At 42.3% G+C, this 23727-nt stretch overlaps 1 protein-coding gene across 1 annotated transcript in view; it reads right to left on the bottom strand.

Moving 5' to 3' along the window:
- Positions 1-8402: 8402 nt before the first annotated feature.
- NOCT (nocturnin) overlaps positions 8403-23727 on the bottom strand; it is a 33886-nt gene continuing 18561 nt past the window's right edge. Inside the window, exons 2-3 of the mRNA XM_055275947.2 lie at positions 12419-12688; positions 8403-11103 (exon numbers count right to left, since the gene is read on the bottom strand). Coding sequence (XP_055131922.1) covers positions 10268-11103; positions 12419-12688 — 1106 coding nt within the window. The 3' untranslated portion in view covers positions 8403-10267. The remainder of the gene's footprint in view (positions 11104-12418; positions 12689-23727) is intronic.

Here is a 23727-nt window from a genome sequence, read left to right as displayed (position 1 = left end):
TACTGTATCTTAGGTGGGTTTATCTAATTGCCACTGTCTATTTCTTCCTGAGTATTCAATTGAGCTCTCTTCCCTCCAAAATCTGTTTCTCTTAGCCCAATAAATACCAGCAACCCGGCCGGGCGCGGTGGCTCACGCTTGTAATCCCAGCACTTTGGGAGGCCGAGGCGGGCGGATCACGAGGTCAGGAGATCGAGACCACAGTGAAACCCCGTCTCTACTAAAAAATACAAAAAAAAATTAGCCGGGCGTGGTGGCGGGCGCCTGTAGTCCCAGCTACTCAGAGAGGCTGAGGCAGGAGAATGGCGTTAACCCGGGAGGCGGAGCTTGCAGTGAGCCGAGATTGCGCCACTGCACTCCAGCCTGGGCGAAAGAGCGAGACTCCGTCTCAAAAAAAAAAAAAAAAAAAAATACCAGCAACCCATTACTCATACAAGAAACAACCTGGGGGCCATCCTAGATACTTTACCTCTTCTAATCATTAACCAAATTTCTACTCATGGTACCTTCTAAATACCTTCTTTTCCATCCTCCCTGTCTTTCTTTGTCTCACCAAGTCTCCCTCTAATCCATTCTCCAGGCTACCAGTTGAGAGCTTTCTAAATTAGCAGCTTTCATCACTCATGAACCTTTGTGATTGCTTCAGATTCTTCAATGGCATCTCTTGCTAAAAAGATATGCCTAAGCATAGCAATTACAGTCCTTTGATCTGGGCTCTGCCTATCTCCCCAAGCCTCATGCTCTTGCTACTCCTCTTTTAGACTTACCTGGGCCATAATATTTCATTTTTTCCCAAATATTCTAGGCATTCATGCCTCATGAGCCATCCATTGATGGCTTCTTTCTGGACAACTCGTTCCTCCTTCACCTACATTGGAGTTCAGTTTTATTTACTGAGATATGAGGTGACAGACATCAAAATAAAAGTTTCTGAAATAGGCGTGGAAATCATTCAGGTTGGGGAGTGAGTGAGCGAGCTCAGAACTTAAAGAGTAGAAAGAATAAAGTATATAAAGATAGGTTGGGGAAGAAGAAAAAGAATCAGCAACGGATGTCAAGGACTATTCATAGAGAATAAACAGGACAGATAAGGTAACATTTCAAGATATGGCGGCAACATCAAGTGCAGAAAGGCAAAGCAAATCAGGCTAAAGAAAAGGCCGAAGGCCAGGTGCGGTGGCTCAAGCTTGTAATCCCAGCACTTTGGGAGGCCGAGGAGGGTGGATCACGAGGTCAGGAGATCAAGACCATCCTGGCTAACACGGTGAAACCCCATCTCTACTAAAAATACAAAAAATTAGCTGGGCGTGGTGGCAGGTGCCTGTAGTCCCAGCTGCTCGGGAGGCTGAGGCAGGAGAATGGCATGAACCTGGGAGGTGGAGCTTGCAGTGAGCCGAGATCGCACCACTGCACTCCAGCCTGGGCGACAGAGCAAGACTCCGTCTCAAAAAAAAAAAGCCACTGAGATTACACTGACCATGAGAGGGCAGTTCCAGTGAGTTGTGGTAGTGAAGCCAGAATGTAAGGGATGGGGCACTTGGTACATTACTTAGTGGCCTGTCTGATACCGCATACACTCAGGAGTGTACATTTCTGATCACATTAACAAGTCATGTCTAATTACTAAGACAAACTAAAGACAAAATTTTGGCCTTGGAGTTGTTTATAAGGCCTCTTATGATTCTTTTGCTTTTAAGTCTCCTATCCTACCTTTATGAGGGTACTACGGAGCACTTTATTTTTGGCAGGCAAGAGTAACCCTTTAATTCCACAGCTATCAAAGCAACTTTTCCTTTTAATGTAGCTTTTAACCATTCACAGTACTGCAAGTCTTCAGTGGTTGTGGTTCATCTAGTCTTCAGCCCCTTTGTTAAAATCACTGTCCCCCATAATTAGAACATACTCTGTAGGAACTCAGTACACTGTGATGCCAGCCCTGATGGTAGAATAAGATACTGCTCACCCTTTACAAGGGCACTGATATGCCTCCTATCTGTGTCACACCACCAAACCTTTGAAACACTCACGTGCAGCAGGGAGACTTATTTGAGCACCCATAACTATCTTTCTGAACACTGCAACTCAGTAGTAATGCTTTGGGTTCAAGACTAAAAAACAATACATCACAGCTTCCAAAGTGAAAATATAATACAAGTAAAACATAATTGCTTGGCCGTGCATGTGGCTCATGCCTGTAATTCCAGCACTTTGGCAGGCCAAGGCGGGTGGATCATGAGGTCAGGAGATCGAGACCACCCTGGCTAACACGGTGAAAGTCCATCTCTTCTAAAAATACAAAAAATTAGCAGGGTGTGGTGGCACACGCCTATAATCCCAGCTACTCAGGAGGCTGAGGCAGGAGAATCACTTAAACCTGAGAGGCGGAGGTTGCAATGAGCCGAGATGGCGTCACTGCACTCTAGCCTGGGCAACAGAGTGAGACTCCGTCTCAAAAAAAAAACAAACAAAAAAAACCCTGTGATTGCTTAATGCAAAATACTGCATATCAAAGACAAAACAAAGCTGTGAATTATAAATAGGCTGTAAACTAACAGCAGAGTTACTTTCTCCCAAGATAATTGTTCACATCCATTGCACTGTAGAATCTTTATTTTTTGAGAGAGTCTCGTTCTGTCGCCCAGGCTGGAGTGCACTGGTGCCATCTTGGTTCACTGCAACCTCCGCCTCCTGGCTTCAAACGATTCTCCTGCTGCAGCCTCCTGAGTAGCTGGGATTACAGGCACGCACAACCACGCCTGGCTAATTTTTTATATTTTCAGTAGAGACGGGGTTTCACCATGTTGGCCAGGCTGGTCTCAAACTCCTGATCTCAGGTGATCCACCTGCCTCGGCTTCCCAAAGTGCTGGCATTATAGGCGTGAGCCATCACACCCAGCCTGCACTCTTACCTTAACTTTGAGAAACTTGTCTATTTAGGTAAGTGATACTGTCACTGCCCAAAAAGGAAAAATACTAATCTATATAATCTGCAAATTATTTCTGAATTGTAGGACATTAATTCACTTGAATCCAGTGGTTACTTTGCCTCACATTAGAAATAGCTGGGAAGCTTTTCATAAGCCTGTGTCTTAGCTCCTACTCCATACCAATTAAGTCAGTGTTTGGGAAAGGGAGCCAGGCATCTTTATTTTTAAAATATCTCTAGGTGATTTCATTGTGCAGCAACATTTTAGAACCACTGCCTTATAGTTACAATAAGAAAGCGTTAACATTTATGGTTCTAGGCTGGGCGCGGTGGCTCACGCCTGTAATCCCAGCACTTTGGGAGGCCGAGGCGGGCGGATCACGAGGTCAGGAGATCGAGACCATCCTGGCTAAAAAACAGTGAAACCCCGTCTCTACTAAAAATACAAAAAATTAGCCGGGCGTGGTGGCGGGCGGCTGTAGTCCCAGCTACTCGGGAGGCTGAGGCAGGAGAATGGCGTGAACCTGGGAAGCGGAGCTTGCAGTGAGCCGAGATTGCGCCACTGCACTCCAGCCTGGGCCACAGAGTGAGACTCCGTCTCAAAAAAAAAAAAATTTAGGGTTCTGTGTTCCAACCCAAGTGTTCCAAAAATGGAAAAAGGTAGTTTGAGATATATTATTACAAATAGCTTTTTAAAAACCTACATACTGTGTATTTTATCGATTCTAAAGCCTTTTTCTTATATTTAACATGTCTTTAATTAGGATGACTCTATAAGAGTCTTATGAAACAGTATACCAAGTTAATGTGCCTTGTCTCTTCAAAGAAATTACTCTGGAAAGCTATATGCTAATTCTAATAATGTTACCATTCAAAATACTTTTAAATGGCTTTTTAGAGGAAAATCTAAATTTTACATATATTTAACAGAGACAAATTTCCTGTTGAAGATTTTAGTTTTAAAAAGAGCTGCGTCATTTGAAGTTAATGCGATGTGAATCAAGCTAGGTAATGTCATATTTGGTTCAAATGGAGATGTGGCTATGAGATTGACACAAGTTTTCTTAAGAGCTTCATCAAACATATGGAAGCAGTTCCAAAAAGTTTCCCAAACATTTTTGGGCAGTGGCAGCAGTAACTCAGAGTTTTAAAATTCAAATCAGAATTTTAAGAAACCTTAGAGATTATTCCTTTATTACAAATGAAGAACCTAAGGTTCAGGAAAACTTTTGACTCATCAGTTGGTTCAGATAGTCACCGGCAGAACTGCAAAGAACTCACCCTCTGACTCCCAGTTGAGTTTTAGCCTGAACTCCCACTCATTCCCATCCAAAAACAAGTGGGGGTGAGGGTTGCAGGGAGGGAAACAAGTTTCCCACAAACTGAATTTTACAATATTGCAGAATTTTGATGGGTGTTCTCTGCAGGTTTACCAGTCTGTGGAAACCAGAATCAGATGTCAGACATATACCTTAGGTCCAGTCTTCCACCATCTTTTTTTTTTTTTTTTTCGGGAGATAGTCTAGCTCCGTCACCCAGGCTGGAATGTAGTGGCACGATCTCAGCTCACTGCAACCTCTGCCTCCCAGGTTCAAGCAATGCTCCCAGCTCATCCCCTGGAATAGCTAGGATTAGGCGCCTGCCAACACGCCCGGCTAATTTTTGTGTTTTTAGTAGAGACAGGGTTTTACCATATTGGCCAGGCTGGTCTCGAACTCCTGACCTCAGGTATCCACCCACCTCGGCCTCCCAAAGTGCTGAGATTACAGGCGTGAGCCACCACGCCCGGCCCATTTCTACTTCTATGGTTTCCATTCCTGTATGCAAGTTGTCTGGATCTTGAAGCCTGAACCTGTTTAATATGGCAAGATATTTAATCAGTATCCTGCTTTATTGCTACAAGAGTTTCAGATAGTTTACATATAAGAATAAATTGCCAGGCATGGTGGCTCACACCTGTAATCCCAGCACTTTGGGAGGCCGAGGTGGGCAGATCATCTGAGGTCAGGAGTTCGAGACCAGCCTGACCAACATGGAGAAACCCCGTCTCTACTAAAAATAGAAAAAAAATTAGCCAGGCATGGTGGCGCATGCCTGTAATCCCAGCTACTCGGGAGGCTGAGGCGGGAGAATTGATCGAACCTGGGAGGTGGAGGTTGTGGTGAGCCGGGATCGCACCATTGCCCTCCAGCCTGGGCAACAAAAGCAAAACTCCGTCTCAAAAAAAAAAAAAAAAAAAAAAAAAGAATAAAGAATAAATGGAAGTCAACAAAAACAGGTACAAGAAATTTCTGTGAAGAAAAAAGGAATTTCAAATAAATTACAAAAGAAAACCAATACAGAGAATATATGCTGTAAAGTGTTACACAGTCATTAAAATCCAGCTATATACTAGCTTTGAATATATTGGCAGCCCATAAAGATAACCAGTTGAGATTCATACAGTCCAAGTTTACCAGATGCTTAGGAGACGCAAAGCTTTGCCTAGCATTCTGTCAGGAAGGGTTTTGCTGCCTGTGTGACTAATCTTACATGAATGTTTTCCCAGAATTGAGTTTTCCAAAGAAATATGGTAACAAGGGGCTGGAGTTGTGGGTATTCTGTTTTGTCATTCAAAGGCAGATCTTTCTACATTACAAATCAAAGTACAACTGACAACCTCTCGAAATTGAAGAACCTAAGCACTAGCCCACAACCTCACATCTGCCTAGAGGAACAACTGGGTAGAAAAGACCAACCAACCAATCTTTTGCCCTTCAGTCAGCCCTTCTGCCTATTTTGGGCTTAAACACTTAGTTCTGCCCTTTCAAATTGAAGGGTTATTCTCTTTGGTGGAAAAATTAGGAGTGGGTTGTTATGACATGAAATACAGAGGGCCCTTCCCTTTTTTGTTTTGAAACTTAGCCATTATTATTCTGTGACTTACAATATGTATTTTAAAATTTATATTATTTTACAGATCTCACAAATCTATGAGGTTGAGAGGGCAGATATACTCTATGGATGAGAAAACTTAGGCTATAGAGATGGAGCGACTTGTTCAGGGTCACACTGGTGACAGCTAAGTCTTTTCAGTTACAGCCTGTGCCCTTTGACATGTTGCTTTTTTCCTCTCCCCTTATTTTACATACCCTAGTTCCAGGCCTTTGCCATTCTGGTGTTTGACCATGGCTCACAAATCTCTTGCTAATATCTATCCACTCCAGGTAAAAAATCTGCCTGTCCTATATTTTTATACATGTCATTTTAAAGAAAGTTGATTAGAGCTCTTTATGCATGCACATTCATTTCTTGGATGCCTTTCCTTTAAATCATGTTTTAGTTTTCTCTGTTTTTAGAATTTAATTCTTGGGAATCTTTCAAGTCTAACACACGTGATAAATAATGCATATATATGTAACTATATGCAACATTCCCTTCATTATTAATCTTGGCTGTTTTAAAAAATGGTTTGAATACAGAATATTTGCATCAACTTTTTCCTTTAATTTGAAATACTAGAGTAGCTGTTCTTATTGCTTCCTTTAAAAACTATGACTGAAGTACGCAAACAGTATCAAATGTTCTACTTTGGGCAAAACTAGACTTCACTGTATCAGAAAACTGGAAATCCAGGCCGGGCGTGGTGGCTCATGCCTGTAATCCCAGCTACTAGGGAGGGTGAGGCAGGAGAATCACTTGAACCTGGGAGGCGGAGGTCGCAGTGAGCCGAGATCACACCTCTGCACTCCAGCCCAGGCAACAGAGTGAGACTCCATCCATTATATTCCAGTATTCAGCCACCATCTTGCTTCTAGTCTAATACTGTATGTATGATACTGCATGTGTATTTGACTTACATGTTTGACCATTTGACCATGTTTAACAAATCTCTTGCTACACTGCAATGTCTATTCTCCCTGTTTGTGTTCACTCAAAGCCAAAGAAACGGTGGTAGGGAAGAAGCAAGCACTTTGGAGTCAAGACAGACCTGAGTTTGAATCCTGACTCAGCTACTATTTATTAGCTATCACTTTGCTCAAATTAGTTGACCTTTTGAGCCCCTGTCTATAGTTTTAAGATCATATGTAAAGCTCTTGGAGTCAAAGGAACTCAAATGTTAATTTCATCATATGTATACACCATAATGCCTTATTTAAATAAACAACCCGGTCAGTCATTAATACCACCACGTACTACGGTATCTACTGAAATGTGGCATGAAGAAAACCAAAACTCATGCCATTCCTACTCCCTCTTCAAATTTGCAATTTACCTTCTGAGACTCAATGACAAAATAGTGTACAGGAAAATAGAAAAATAAAAACCAGAAACAATAGTATATAGGGTATAATAGGAAAAGCAGATGAAAGGTACATATGGATGGAATAAGGGATCTATGCAAGGAACATGCAACTTAGGGTGGGGCACAGTGGCTCATGCCTGTAATCCCAGCACTTTGGGAGGTGGAGGTAGGAGGATCACTTGAGTCCAGGAGTTCGAGACCAGCCTGGGCAACATGGTGAAACCCCATCTCCACAAAAAATAAATTTTAGCTGGGCATGGTTTCATGTGCCTGTGGCCCCAGCAGCTCGGGAGGCTGAGGTGAGAGGATCACTGGAGCCCATGGGGTAGAGACTACAGTGAGCTATGATCACACCACTGCACTGCAGCCTGGGTGACAGAGCAACACCCTGTCTCAAAAGAAAAAAGCAACCTATTAAGATTTATATACTACTAAAAAATTAGAAGGCTCATATATGACTTTAAAAAAATTTTCTTTTTCAGTTCCTGGTAATGCATCAGTGAAGGATTCAATCTCCTGCAGTGATAACTAGAAAGGATAACTCAGAGTTTCACTGGATTTTTTCCAATCCCCTTAACTCATAGTAACATACCAATCATATGTTGGTGTTTCCAGAACTGATTTTGTCTGGTGGCATGCCCATGCACCCATATGCCCGCCCTCAACTCATACCCTGTTAATTTTGTTGGCAGACAACACTTGAAACTCAAACATTATTTTGGCCTTCATTCTCATCCAGATTTATTTAAGGCTGCCATGGTTTCTCTTCTGGTTGAAGTATTTTGGGGTAGGTAAACAATGTACCTGCACTAATGAGTATTCTAATCAGTATTGTTCTCAACAACATATGACTAGCAATTAGTCATGCTAAAATCTTAACCAATTCTACATTTGGTAGATGTTCCTGTGCTTGTCCCCAAAATTGTGTGCATACTATGTTACTTTTGAAAACCTCATTTGTTTTAAAAGTGGTTCTATTACAGAATGAGTGATCCATTTCAGTGGACGTTGTTGCAGCTACCACATACATACAGCATAAGTGCCATCAACCTGCAGCTACAGATCTATGTTCGTTCACTTTTACAGTGAAGGCTCCGTGTGTGAATGGATATATGTGGATATGATACAACAGTATTAAAGGAGAAAATCTACTCCCAGATTCTTTTTGGAGCACAAAGACATTAAAAGCACTAGCTTTAAAAGACCATTTATTAATCTTATGTATTTATAACTCACAAATTAAAATATCTATTACCAATAAGTTATTTTGTTTGGAAGAGGCTTTACCTGTAATTTTTACATTTATTTCTGATGGAAGAGAATTCCAGGTTTTTAAATTTATTTATTTATTTTTTATTTTTTTTTGAGATGGAGTTTCACTCTTGTTGCCCAGGATAGAGTGCAATGGTGCGGTCTCAGCTCACTGCAACCTCCACCTCCCAGGTTCAAGCGATTGCTCTTGCTTTAGCCTCCCAAGTAGCTGGGATTACAGACACCTGCCACCATGCCCAGCTAATTTTTGTATTTTTAGTAGAGACGAGGTTTCACCATGTTGGCCAGGCTGGTTTCGAATTCCTGACCATAGTTGATCCGCCCGCCTTGGCCTCCCAAAGTGCTGGGATTACAAGCATGAGCCACCACACCTGATCCAGGTTATCTAGCTTTTTACATTCTTCTTTCTAGATATTCTGAATCACAGTATCTGGTTATCTTAGGAAATTTCAATGAAAGCCCATTAACAGGCTTTCTAGAAAGTTTCGTATCTCTGAAAAGAAGGTCCTACTGACTCTCTTGGCCACCGCCACATACAGCTTCTAAATAACCTATTGTGAATAGCACATTCCAATACAAATAATGATGACATCGAGTGACTGATATCAAATGTATACCAGTATTATTCCAGTGGTAAAGTTTAAATATATAACAGCAATAATGAAAACTAATTGGTTAAATAATTGAAAACTAATTGGAATCTCTTCAAGAAACACAATAACAGGGAACATAGAGGCAGGACAAGGATTATTTTTGAAGAATGTATCAAAGAAATCTGACATTTAAATAACAAAAGCCCCTCCAGGCTAAATAGTTCCTTTGTACTCATTTTGTTACAGCCCAATTGAAAATATTTTAAAGCTTTATGAAAATTACCATAAATTACTTTCTCTATAACTTCTCTTGCATGGTTCTAAAATGTTCATAATGCTATAACTTATTTACTTAATTTTATATGAAGATATAAAAAATAAATGTTGCCATGCATATTGTTTACATTTTAAAAACCCACAAATAACTTAAAATGCTGTTTAAAGAAATTGCTGCTACATACTATTATGGAAGATTCAAGCAAGTCTGAGTTTTTATAGCATCCTCAAACTGAAAAAGCTTCAAAATAACTAAATTTATTATTATTTTAGAAATAGAGATGGGGTCTTGTGCCATGTTGCCCAGGCTGGACTCGAACTCCTAGGTTCAAGTGATTCTCCCACCTTGGCCTCCCAATGTGCTGGTATTACAGGCATGAGTGGCCACCACACCTGACCAAAACAAGCCAATTTAATGCCCTTAAATGATCAAAATGTAATATTAAGGAAAAGAAAACAATACAAGCCAAAATTGGAGTGCAAACACCTTTTTCGCTATAGGTTTTAATTGAAAAGATCTGTGAACTAAAGGGAGTTCTTTTCCAAGGGCATGCTGGAAACACAGAAAATGAAATGATAGAAACTTCCCATGTTTCTATCCTTCCTCTGGCATTGTCTTATCCTATTTGTTTCCCGAAACATTCCGTTAAGACTCTTGTGATTCAAGGTCAGGAGATCGAGACCATCCTGGCTAACACGGTGAAACCCTGTCTCTACTAAAAATACAAAAAATTAGCCAGGCGTGGTGGTGGGCGCCTGTAGTTCCAGCTGCTCTGGAGGCTGAGGCAGGAGAATGGCATGAACCCGGGAGGCGGAGCTTGCAGTGAGCCGAGATCAGGCCACTGCTCTGTCTCAAAAAAACAAAACAAAACAAAACAAAAAGACTCTTGTGATTAAAAAGACAAAAGCAAGTATTTATGAAAGTCCATCAGGTTCCTCAGTAAAGCTGAAGTCACACACTAGAGACAGGTGGTCTGAAGGATAATTGAAGGAAGGTAACCTGTTGGGTCCAATCTGTTCTTCAGTGAGCAGATCGAGAGCTGACCTTACATTCAGAGCATGTTTAGAATACCAGATGTAATCCAGGGTGTGCCTGCACTCCCCTGAGGTCCGGATCTTCCAGGTAGTGTATGGGGGTTCTGACTGCCCATCAGCACTCAGCAGCTTGTAGGCGCTGTTCAGGTTGAGGCTGGAGGAAGCAAAGTGTTTGTAGACCTCTTCTGTTGGCTCTGCATTGAAGTCCCCACACACAATAAGAGGAATCTTGGCTCCTTGGGTGATGTTTTGCAGGTTCTGAAGGAGGTCACAGCCTTGAGCTGATCGAAACCGCTCCCAGCCAGTGCGTGCTTTTAGATGGGTGACAGCGATGCAGAACTGTCGGCCTGACTCCTTGCACTCCAGGGTCTGTGCAATGGCCACCTGGTTGGTTTTCAATGTCATGGCTGTCAGCCTAATATTGGCACTGTTGACTAGTTTGAATCGGTTTTGAAGAAAAAATAAGGCACAACCATCTGGTCCATTGTTGTGTTCTACATCTAGACAAGGTGACCAGGGTTTGGGGAAAAACGTGCCTTGATAGCCTAGTCTACTGAGGAGTGGCTGGAAGGTGTCAAAATAGTGGTCCACCTCTTGGAGGCACAATATATCAGGCTGGTAGGCCAGGATTTCTTCTAGGATGAGACATTTCCTTTCTTCCCATTTGAGTGCTTCAACAGGGCATTGTACAAAGTTGTCTTTGCCTTCTCCAAGAGCTGAAAAGAAAAAGCTAGTCAGTTGTCAGCTCCTACAGAACCATGACTTCAAAGTACCCAGGAGGTTTGGCATCACTCAAGACCCTCAGAATGTTTCCTCTGCTTCAAATGCTTGGAGTGCTTCTTGTCCAAACTGTATTACCCCATCCAAACTAAATCACCTCTCACTACGTGGATGAAGCAAACAACAGATCTTTTGTTTCGAAATGATTTCATGTAACTATATTCCAGGATATTAAGATCTTACTTAAGGAAACTGCTTTGCAGTGCCAGGGATCTAAGCTATATCAAATGAAATAAATGCCAATTTTCTTTTTAAATTTTTTTGGTTTTTTTAAACACCAAGTATTAGTTTTAACCCTGACTATTATGGACACTACTCAGAATGAATGTAACTTATTTTAAATGGGCAGCTTTTCCTACTTAGGGAAAAAGAATCAAAGATTGGTAAGTCACGGAATCTACCCTTATTTTCCAGGAAAAAAAAATCAGGCCCTTGTTTTTCTTAAAATCGCAACTGCTACATAAAAGGCAATGCTACATAGAGTTGATTGACACATCTGTTTTTTAATTTGGCAGACCCAGGAAAGAAGTCCTTTCTACCATAACAAAATGTATATATATATATAATATATTTTATATATATATATATAAATTTTTTTTTTTTTTTTTGGAGACAGAGTATCTCACTCTTGCCCAGGCTGGAGTGCAGTGGCTCAATCTCAGCTCACTGCAACCTCACTCTTGTTGCCCAGGCTGCAGTGCAATAGTGCAATCTCAGCTCACTGCAACCACTGCTTTCCAGGTTCAAGCGATTCTCCTGCCCCAGCCTCCTGAGTAGCTGGGATTATAGGCATGCGCCACCACACTCGGCTTATTTTGTATTTGTAGTAGAAACGGGGTTTCTCCATGTTGGTCAGGCTGGTCTCGAACTCCTGACCACAGGTGATCCACCCACCTTGGCTTCCCAAAGTGCTGTGATTACGGGCGTGAGCCACCGCACCTGACCTGGTTTTTACAATTAAAGCAAGTAACTCATGGTTTATTCTTTACACCTTCCATGTTTGTAGACTATCCAAGAACAATTAAAGTCTGTCTTTTTTTTTTTTTTTAGAAAAAAAAAAAGTGAAAACCAGATGATTCCCTGTCTTAACCTCTTCTAGGAGCTCTCCATGCTGCTGTAGTCACCTCCATCTGCCCACAGCTCTTCCTTCCACATAAAACATTTTAAAACATCAGTGCACTGAAGATGTGCAGAAGCAGAAAGGCAGTCACAGCAAACTTGACTGCAAAGGCACAAAAGAATCCGGCATACCTTGGGCGAGGATGTTCCACTGCATAACCCTGATAGGTGGGTGGGTACTAGGGCAATCTGTCCTCAGATCCACAAAATCCCTCTGGAACCGGGGAGGTCGGGTGTGCAGGACGGCCCTGCATTCCTCAAGAAGCTCTTTAGGATCAATGGGCTCCAGATGTTCTGGGTCAGGTGACACCAAATACTCTGGGTGCTGGGAGGCAGTGCTGCTGTTCAGTGTCTTGGCAAGAGCACTATAGAGTCTGCTTGTACCGGTTCCCATGGAACACGCTACAGAAAAGGAAATCACAATTACACACAGCTCCTTTTCCTGACTTCTCACCCAGCACAACTGTAAGATTAACATTTATTGTCCACCGAAACCAGGAGCTCAATTGTTGCCATATTCGTGTATAAAGCCATTTCTTTTTTCTTTTTTTTGAGATGGAGTTTCACTCTTGTTGCCCAGGCTGGAGTGCAATGGCGCAATCTCGGCTCACTGCAACCACCACCTCCCAGGTTCAAGCAATTCTTCTGCCTCAGCCTCCCAAGTAGCTGGGATTACAGGCATGCACCTCTACCCCCTGCTAATTTTGTATTTTTAGTAGAGATGGGGTTTCCCCATGTTGGTCAGGCTAGTCTGGAATTCCCGACCTCAGGTGATGCGCCTGACTCAGCCTCCCAAAGTGCTGGGATTACAAGCATGAGCCACCATGCCCGGCGTATAAAGCCGTTTCTACAGAGGCAGAATAAAGGAGTTATCAGGTTCCAGCTTTCTACCAGGACAGTTAATTTAGTACTACCGTTAAAACTAGTCTCTGATTAACAGTGAAAACTCATCCTTTTAAGGAAGAAATACTTTGATCTTGATGGCCTCTTCTAACCTAGAATTTGTCTTTGTAATTTATAAAACCAGTCTTAAAAGCAGAGCAAGGCTTAACAAAATCTACATTCCTTTTTCTATATATCTTAAGAATTTAAAGACTAGGCTGGGCATGGTGGCTCACACCTGTAATCCCAGCACTTTGGGAGGCTGAGGCAGGTGCATCACTTGAGGTCAGGAGTTCGAGACCAGCCTGGCCAACATGGAGAAACCCTGTCTCTACCAAAAATATAAAAAATTAGCCGGGTGTGGCGGTGTGCGCCTGTAATCCCAGCTACTTGGGAGGCTGAGGCAGGCGAATCGCTGCTTGAACCAGGGAGATGGCCGTTGCAGTGAGCTGAGGTAACTCTACTGGGCTCCAGCCTGGGTGACACAGCGAGACTCAAAAAAAAAGATCTTGAAGACTAGTTTGTAAAAAGAGAAATGTTAGAAAGCCCATGTTAATGTTAATCCTGGGTGAGAGATTAGGTAATAGCAGACTGCTTGCTACACTGGTCATCTCATCTATACAGATCCCTCTGTTGGGGAAAGTAATGGCTAGATTCTTTCCCATTTCTCTTAGATGTTAAGTGTAAATCAAGGCTTGGGCTTTCTGTAGTAGAACTCTGAACTTCATTGAGTGGTATAGTCTATAATCTTGTATCAATTGCTGGATTTCTTAAAATCCAGAAAAGGGGCTGAGGCCAGAAGGGGTTAAGAGTAAGGTGATTTTGTTCAGCTAACTTCCATCCAGGGCACTACCTTCTCATGAGTTGCCCACATTTCCTGGGATCCTAGAAAGACAAAGAACAAGAAAAAATGCAGGAAGCACCAGTTACTTTGTCTTCCTGAGTTAATTTTTAGTGTTTTGCTTTTTATAATTCATTAAGGAGAACAGAGCATAATCTTCAACTAATTATCATTATGTGGGCAGTTCACTTGAAAGCAGTTGACTGCTCTTTTAGAGGACAACTATGTTTTATTTTCATTATAGTATAAATTAGGGGCACATTTTACTGGGAGTAACATCCAAGATTCTGTGTATGATAAATGCTGGTACCAGGCAATCTGGATTTCCCTCTCTTGAGAGATACCAAGTTTTCTTTATAAAACAAACATTTTATAAATGTAAATATTATATAAAGTTTTCTTTATAAAATTTGGCAGGCTTATCAATCACATCTCAAACTAGCAGTCAATCAAATTCACTATGGCAGGTTACAAAGGAAATTCAATTATTTACCACCAAATGTCCTTAAACATTAAGGTCAATGAGGATGCAAGCATGCTTTTTTTGTTCCTTCCTGTCTACTCAAAGTAGTTTTCCCTCCAGTAAGAAAGCTAGACTACAGCAAATGAACACATACTAATTTTCCCAACAAACACGGCAGATGTGTGTGCATCTGCAAGCAAGCATGCTCTCCCACAAACACACACATACAACTGTTTCCAAACTGTTTGATTTCAATAATTTCATTTTAATTGATCTCCGCCTGAGTACATGGGTCCAAAGGAAGAAATTTTCTTCATGGCTGGCAGTACAAGTTTTGAAAGTCTTTCTTCTTGTACTTTTTTTTTTTACTTCCTGTAGGTTTTTTGGGGAAAACAAACAAAAAACAGCCAAACATCCAAGTGTGGTCTCCTGATCAGCAATGTCAGCATCACCTGGTATTGTGATCCCCAAACTGTGAGCTAACGTGCCCCAGGGAACCACAGCAAACTCACAGGGACACCATGGTATATTTTACATTTTAAATGTGAAATAAACAGTGACGTTTGACACCTATCAGGCTCCGGGCAGAGTACTATCTTGATGTAGAGCTCAGTTTCAATAGGACTGCCCTACATTCCTTTTGATGACATTTTATCTTTGCCAAGCTGAGTTTTAGGGTGGTTATATGAAAAAGCTACCAAGCAAAAATGAATGTGGAGAAAGAAGGATGATAATGTCCAATGGGAGTCAAACATTTGAGGAGTACGTGAAATCAGAAAAGCAATCCTGAACCACACTTCCTTCTAAAAATTTAGAAAAATCAATTTCACATGAAGAGAATAAAGAATAGAACAATATCAGACAGTGAAAGCATGCCAGAAACGTGCCCAGGAAGCAAATCAAACTGCATCCTATTGCAGAGTGAGCTAAGTCTTTAAAAAAATGATACAAGGCTGGGCGCGGTGTCTCAAACCTGTAATCCCAGCACTTTGGGAGGCCGAGGCGGGCAGATCATGAAGTCAGAAGATTGAGACCATCTTGGCTAACACAGTGAAACCCCGTCTCTACTAAAAAATACAAAAAAAAAAAAAAAAAAAAAAAATTAGCCGGGTGTGGTGGGGGGCGCCTGTAGTCCCAGCTACTCCGGAGGCTGAGGCAGGAGAATGGCGTGAACCCGGGAGGCAAAGCTTGCAGTGAGCTGAGATCGCGCCACTGCACTCCAGCCTGGGCGCGAGACTGCGTCTCAAAAAAAAAAAAAAAAAAATTAGAAAATGATACAAGAGGCCGGACGCGATGGCTCATGCCTGTAATCCCAGCGCTTTGGGAGGCTGAGGCGGGCGGAACACCTGAGGTCAGGAGTTCGAGATCAGCCTGGCCAACGTAGCAAAACCCCGTCTGTACTAAAAAGGCAAAAATTAGCCAGGCATGGTGTTGGGCGCCTGTAATCCCAGCTACTCGCGAGGCTGAGGCAGGAGAATCGCGTGAACTCGGGAGGAGGAGGTTGCAGGGAGCCAAGATGGCGCCATTCCACTCCAGCCTGGCAATAGAGCGAGGCTCCATCTCAAAACAAAACAAGAAGATACAAGACATGAAAGAATAACCTAAATCAGAATTAGAAAACTCAGAAATGAGACACCAAAAAGAGTTAGCAATAAAAATTAAAAAGAAATGAGAAAAAGATCAGAGTCAAACCTAAGGATTGCATTTTTTTAAAAATAAAAGGGAGTGCCGGGCGTGGTGGCTCGCGCTTGTAATCCCAGCACTTTGGGAGGCCGAGGCGGGCGGATCACGAGGTCAGGAGATCGAGAACACGTTGAAACCCCGTCTCTACTAAAAATGCAAAAAGTTAGCCAGGCGTGGTGGTGGGCGCCTGTGGTCCCAGCTACTCGGAGAGGCTGAGGCAGGAGAATGGCGTGAACCCGGGAGGCGGAGTTTGCAGTGAGCCGAGATCGCGCCACTGCACTCCAGCCTGGGCGACAGAGCGAGAGTCTGTCTCAAAAAAAAAAAAAAATAAAAAAAAAATAAAAATAAATAAATAAATAAAGGGAGAAAGTGACAAATACTAAAAATGAGCAAAGACCCAAAATATGAGTAATAGCAGTTCTTATAGATGAAGACCAACGAAAGGGAACAAAAGAAATCAAAAAAACTTTAAAAAAATACTTAAAAAGTAGATATTGAAAAAAACACATTGCAAACTTGAGAGTATCAACCCAGAATGACCAACACCAAGTGGTCTAGTAAAAAAAAATCAGATTATCATCAGACTTCAACTGCAATGTTTTATGTGAGAAGAAAATGAAGTAACATATTTAAAATACATAAAGTGTAAGCCAAGGATTTTATATCCAGCAAAACTGGAATATTGTCTCCATGAGCCCCTTATGAGGAATCTACTAGAGCAAGGATTGGCAGTCCTCAAGCTAAGAATGGCTTTTTTTCTTTTTTTTTTTTTGAAATGGAGTCTTCACTGTGTTGCCCAGGCTGGTCTCAAACTCCTGAGCTCAAGCAATCCTCCCATCTCAGCCATCTCAGTGCTAGGATTACAGGCATGAGCCACCACACCCAACAAGCTAAGAATGATTTTTACATTTAAAAAATGTGTTAAGTACATACACACTCACGAATACATTAACAGGACCATTTTTGGCCCACAGAGCCTAAATATTTACTATGTAGCCTTCTTCAAAAAAAAAATTTGCCATACATAGAACTGGAGAACAAGCTTCAGACCAAAATGACCAGAAACATTGGTATAAGAACTGGTGCAGCGCACTAAACACAGAGCTACTTAGCAAATCAATTCTAAAGAAGACTTGCAGGGAGAATTCAGTATGTAATGGCTATATGGCCCAACAATGAACATGAAGATGTAGTACACCAAAAAAGGAGGGGGCAGGATGAGAAAAGCATCTTCAATTTAAAAATTTTAAACTTTTTTCATAAGTTTCATAGTAGCAATCATAATTAGTAATTATGTCTAAGTGATCATAATTAGTGGTGGTACTGGCACTGCAATTCTGAGACTGCTGTGTATATATGAGATGAATCAAATGGGATAGTCTATCATTCCCTGTTGTCTTTTAGGGGGATCTAGATTTTGAGATGCATTTAATAGGCTATTTGCTACAATTCTCAAGGAAAACATTCTTGTTAAAGCCAGCTCATTTTGGACTAATAGCAGATTATCAAATCTGGTCATCTATTTGGCCTCAGAGCCTCTTGGTGGTTTTCAGCAAATTCACCCTCAGAAGACAAAGCTTTTGAGGTGCAAGATATACTGCAGCGTGACCAAATTCTAAGGCCTCAAAAGAGCAATTCTAGTCCCAGTTCTATGACTATTTAGCTGTGCCACAACTCTCTAGACCTGCTTACCTTTTTAAAATTTATTTATTTATTTATTTGAGACGAGTCTCACTCTGTCACCAGGCTGGAATGCAGTGGCACGATCTCGGCTCACTGCAACTTCCACCTCCCAGGCTCAAGCGATTCTCCTGCCTCAGCCTCCCGAGTAGTTGGGACTACAGGCGTGTTCCACCATGCCTGCCTAATTTTTGTATTTTTAGTACAAACTTTCACCATGTTGGCCAGGCTGGTCACAAACTCCTGACCTCAAGTGATCCACCCACCTTGGCCTCCCAAAGTGCTGGGAATTATAGGCGTGAGCCACCACATCTAGCCTTTTTTCTTTTTTTTTTTTTCCCCCAAAGGGCCTGTTTTTTGTTAAGGGCCTCACTCTGTTACCCAGGCTGGAGTGCAGTGGTATGATCATAACCCACTGCAGCCTCAAACTCCTGGGCTCAAGCCATCCTCCCACCTCAGCCTCCCGAGTAGCTGAGACTACAGGTGCACACCACCATACCAGCCAAGATCTGCTTACTTCTCTTTAAAATGAGGGCTTACATGGTCTTAATTTCTCCAAGATCAGGTGGAAAAGGCATCTGGGTTAGAACGGGGGAGACTTTTCAAATCTATGTTCCTATGTTCCTCATATAACAGCTCTACTGTTTGCAGTAGAGACACATATCTTCCTATTAATAAAACTTGGGCCAGGCATGGTGGCTCACACCTGTAATCCCAGCACTTTCGGAGGCTGAGGCAGGAGGTTCCCTGGAGTCCAGGAGTTTGAGACCAGCCTGGGCAACATAGTGAGACCCTGTCTCTACAAAAATAAAAAATAATAATTATTGAAAAAGGATGTTTCACTCAGAATTTCTATTCTCATATTTGAAAAACAATGAATCATTCTTGTCAGGTGTGATAACACTACTCATGTATGGAATAATACACCGCAATTTGCCTTTCAAATTTTATTGGCATAGCTCTTTTGCACTTGTTTCACTGTAGATGAGCTCATCTGAGAAAGATAACATTAGGCTACATTTTGAATAGAGACTAGGTAGAGGGGAATCATTAGGAAGTGTTTACTACAGTCTTGTCTCTGCCCCCTTAGACCTTACAGGAAACCCAAAGATATTCCCCAAGGTGGACTGGTGCACACTGACTGTCAGAGTATTTAACCACAACATGACATAGGACAAGCCCTCTAATACTAAAGTACCTGGGAAACATTAGTCTGTTGCATAATGAGCATGAAGTTAGGACAGAGAGATACAGATGGTCCTGAAAGGTATTTCCACTCATCCACCCTCGTTCTAGACAGCTTACTGAGGGACTCCCCTGTGCCAGGCTGTTCTGTGCTCCCTGCAATTTACTCATCTTCTTTGCACTTTACTCTCTTGAACAGTGGGACCATCACTGGCAACACTCTAATCTTCTTAATTTAATCCAATCCCATAATCCTTGGGATAATCTCTCTGCTCCATGTTAATTTTACATTTTTTATTTCTCTATTCTCTGAGTTTTGTTAAGTCACTGAGTTATGCCAATGTAGTTTTATTGAGTTATGCCAATAAAGTATGTGCTGATTATTTTCCCTAAAAAAATTGGCAAGTATTTGGGGAAACATTAATACTCATGAATTCATGAGAGAAAAACTGGGTGCTAACTATGCAGAATCACTAGGGTATAATAAGGGTTAAAACAATCAGGATGGGTAAGAGTAACCAGAAAAGGACTTCAAAGAAATAGGATTTAGATATGAAGCTCTAATTTGTGACTGTACCACTTGGTCCATCATGGGTAGCCACTCTCATCTTCTGCCCCACTCAAACCACAGACACATATGGCTGTTCATTCATTTTTTGTCAAATCTTTGAGTTGGAGCCAGGCACAGTGGCTCACACTTATAATTCCAGCTACTCAGGAGGCTGAGGCAGGAGGCTCACTTGAGGCCAGCCTGGGCAACATAGCAAGACTCTGTCTCTCTAGAGAAAAAAAATTAAATATCTCTCCAGGAAAAAAAGAAAAAAGTTTTAGTACCTACCGTGTACCAGACACTACCCTGGAGATATATCACTGAGCAAAACAGATGAGTATCTCTGCCCTCATGGAGCTTCTGTACTTTCTAGTGGGGAGAGACAAACAAGACCCTATATAGAAACATATATACATGTGTGTGTAGTCTGTCATATATGGAAAAGTGCTTTGGAGAAAAAGGGAAAAGGTGGAATAGGGAATGCTTGTGGGCAGGCAGCTGTTATTGGATATGCGATGCTTAAGGAGGCCTCGCCAAAAGATGGAATTTGAGCAGAGACCGGGAGGTGGTAAGGAAATAGCCTCACTGGAGACCTGATAAAACATTCCAAGCAGAGGGAACAGCAAGTGCAAAATCCCTGAGGAACATGCGTGGCAAGCTTGATAAACAGAGGGGATTATGGTGGTGTGAACAGTCTGAATAAAAGGAGATGAGGTCAGACAAAAAGCAGTGAGAGGGAGCAGATTGGGTAGGGCCTTGCTGGTCTATCTAAAGACTTTGGCCTTTATCAGAGATGAGAAGCAGCTGGAGAATTCTACTCAAGAGGAGAATCTGATTGACATTTTGAAAATATCACTGGCTGATATATTTAAACTACACTATACTACAGGGACATAAGGGCAGACAGGAGGAAACTCATTTGAGGAAATGTACAATAATCTAGGCAAGAGACAGCAGGGGTGAACTGGGGGGCAGCAGTGAAAGTGGTTGGATTCTCAATAAATCTAAAGTTGGATCCAACAATTTTTGATAACTTAGATGTGATTTGTGACAAAGAGCAGTCAAAAAGGAGCCTGGAGGCTGGGTGTGGTGGCTCATGCCTGTAATCAAAACACTTTGGGAGGCCAAGGCAGGAGGATCACTTAGGGTCAGGAGTTCGAGACCAGTCTGGGCAACATTGGGAGCCCCTGTCTCTACAACAACAAGAAAAAAAAACAGAACAAAAACAAATTAATCAGGTGTAGTGATATGCACTGGTGGTCCCAGCTATTCGGGAGGCTGAACTGGGTTACTTGAGCCCAGGAGATTGAGGCTGCAGTGAGCTGTGATCATGCCACTGCACTCCAGCCTGGGTGACAGAGCAAGACCCTATCTATCTCTTAAAAAAAAAAATGTCCACAGTTTCCAGCTGAGCGACCAGAAGGATGGAGTTGCGAACTACAGTGGTTAGGAAGACTTGACAGGGTTTACAGAAAATAGGAGTTCAACAATTAGATGACTGACATTCAGGAGAGAGTTACAAACTGGAAACAAACATTGGGAGATGTTAATGCACAGAAAAGACTGAATTGAGCGAGAGAAAGGAGATCAAAGGATTGAGATCTGGGAAATCTGCAAAAGCAACGTGAAATGACATGGCCAGAGAAGTAGGAGAACATGAGCCGGGCACAGTGGCTCAAGCCTGTAATCCCAGCACTCTGGTAGGCTGAGGTGGGCAGATCACTTGAGCTGAGGATTTTGAGATCAGCCTAGGCAACATGATGAACATGAAAACACAAAAATTAGCTGGGTGTGGTGGTGCGTGCCTATAGTCCCAGCTTCTTGAGGGGCTGAGGAGGGAGGATCACTTGAGCCGAGGTGTTTGAAGCTGCAGTGAACTGTGAGACACGCCACTGCACTCCAGCCTGGGTGACATAGCAAGACCCTGTCACAACAACAACACAGCAAACAAACCAGGGCTAGGGAATTAATAACAAAGTAAATACTAGATAGACTTTACATATTATTTTTATACTTATAGCACAGTGCCAAGGCTTACTAAGAACCACCTAGGGACTATAATGTAGTAAGTCTATTTATTTAAATTTGTAAACTAAAGAAGACTGAAGATTGAGAGGCACCTTTCTCTTCTCCTCACTTTATTATGGTTTGAATGCATGTCCCCCAAAGTTCATGTATTAGAAACTTGATCCCCAAAGCAGCAGTGTTGGAAGTTGGGCAATGGGAGGTGTTTGGGTCATAAGGGCATGGCTCTCATCAATGGATTAATACCAATATGGTGCGGGGGAGACACAGTGCTGTTCCAGGGGTGGGTTCCTTATAAAAGGGTGAGTTCAGACCTCTCTTGACCTTCCACCTTTGGCCATGGCATGACACAGCAACAAGGCCCTTACCAGATGCCAGCCCTTTGACTGGACTTCCCAGCCTCCTGAACTTTAACTATATTTTCAGTTCTCATCACAATCCTAGGAAGCAGATACACTTATTATGCCAATTTCAAACGTGCTGTAATCCTAGCATGTTGGGAGGCTGAGGTGGGTGGATCATTTAAATCCAGGAGTTTGAGAGCAGCCTGGGCAACATAGAGAGATCCGTATCTAGATGTAATTTAAAAAAGAAAAAATTAGCTGGGCATGGTGGCATGTGCCTGTGGCTAGGGCAGGAGGATCACCTAAGCCTGGGAGGTGGAAGTTGCAGTGAACCATGATTGCACCACTGCACTCCAGCTCTCAAAAAAAACAAAATGAGAGAATAACTGAGTAACAAGTCTCATTGTTTCTCACCTACTTTAAAAAACAACATTCCCCTTTATTGTTGGAGACAGGGTCTCACTCCATTGCCCAGGCTGGAGCTGGAGCGCAGTGGTGCCATCATAGCTCACTGCATCCTCTAACTTCTGGGCTCAGGCAATCCTCCTGCCTCAGCCTAAGCAGCTGGGATTATAGGTATATGCCACCACCCCGGCTAATTAAAAAAAATTTTTTTTTTGTAGAGACAGGGGTCTCACTTTGTTTCCAGGCTAGTCTTGGACTCCTGGCTTCAAGCAATCCTCTCAGCTCAGCCTCTCAAAGTGCTGGGATCACATGCATTAGCCACCACATGCGGCTTAACATTCAACTTTTTTTTTTTAAGATGGAGTCTCACTCTGTTGCCCAGGCTGGAGTGCAAAGGCGCAGTCTCAGCTCACTGCAACCTCCGCCCCCCTGGGTTCAAGGAATTCTCCTGCCTCAGCCTCCTGAGTAGCTGGGATTATGTCGCACACCACCACACCTGTCTAATTTTTACATGTTTAGTAGAGACAGGGTTTTACCATGTTGGCTAGGCTGGTCTTGAACTCCTGACCTCAAGTGATCCACCCACCTTGGCCTCCCAAAGTGCTGGGATTACAGGTGTGAGCCACCGCCCTTGGCCACACTCAATTTTTTTTTGGAGACGGAGTCTCGCTCTGTTCCCCAGGCTGGAGTGCAGTGGCGCGATGTTGGCTCACTGCAGCCTCCGCCCCCCAGGGTCAAGCAATTCCCCTGCCTCAGCCTCCCAAGTAGCTGGGACTACAGGTGCACGCCGCCACGCTCGGCTAATTCACATTCACTTTTTAATTTTCGAGTATCAACCATTAAAAAAAATTCCTTTCATACATAAATACATGTTGATTTCCGGGATTTCAAACCATCTACCTAAGTTTTATGCCTTAATAGGAGTTGCTATTCAGGACTTTAAAAAGATTTTCAAACATTAACAATAGCTCAATATTCAAAGCTTATTTCCTAAGGCTAGACAGCACAAATAATTCACCCATGTGGCAATCAAGATACTGAAAAGTACCAAATCTTGACAAAACCTCTGCTGAACTCTATTTGGCACTCAAATTGGCTTCAGGTCTAATTTTATGTGCTTGGAAATTTTGGATTTGATTCCACACATATTTGGCTTCTGCTCACAATTCATTTTTCACAAACAACAGTAATTCTCATTTTATGTTTTTATTAAAAATTTTTTTAAAAAAAATAGAGACGAGATCTCACTAAGTTGCCCAGGCTGGCTTCAAACTCCTGGCCTTCAGTGATCTTTCCACCTCAGCCTCCCTAGGTGTTGGGATTGGTCATGAGTCACTGCAATGGGCCAGCCATCACTCTCAATGCAACACACAAGTTACAGAA

This window comes from Symphalangus syndactylus, chromosome 4, assembly GCF_028878055.3.
Source record: "Symphalangus syndactylus isolate Jambi chromosome 4, NHGRI_mSymSyn1-v2.1_pri, whole genome shotgun sequence".
Taxonomy (NCBI): domain Eukaryota; kingdom Metazoa; phylum Chordata; class Mammalia; order Primates; family Hylobatidae; genus Symphalangus; species Symphalangus syndactylus.
The sequence above is the reverse complement of the archived record's forward strand: the minus strand, read 5'-3'. Positions and strand labels throughout refer to the sequence as shown.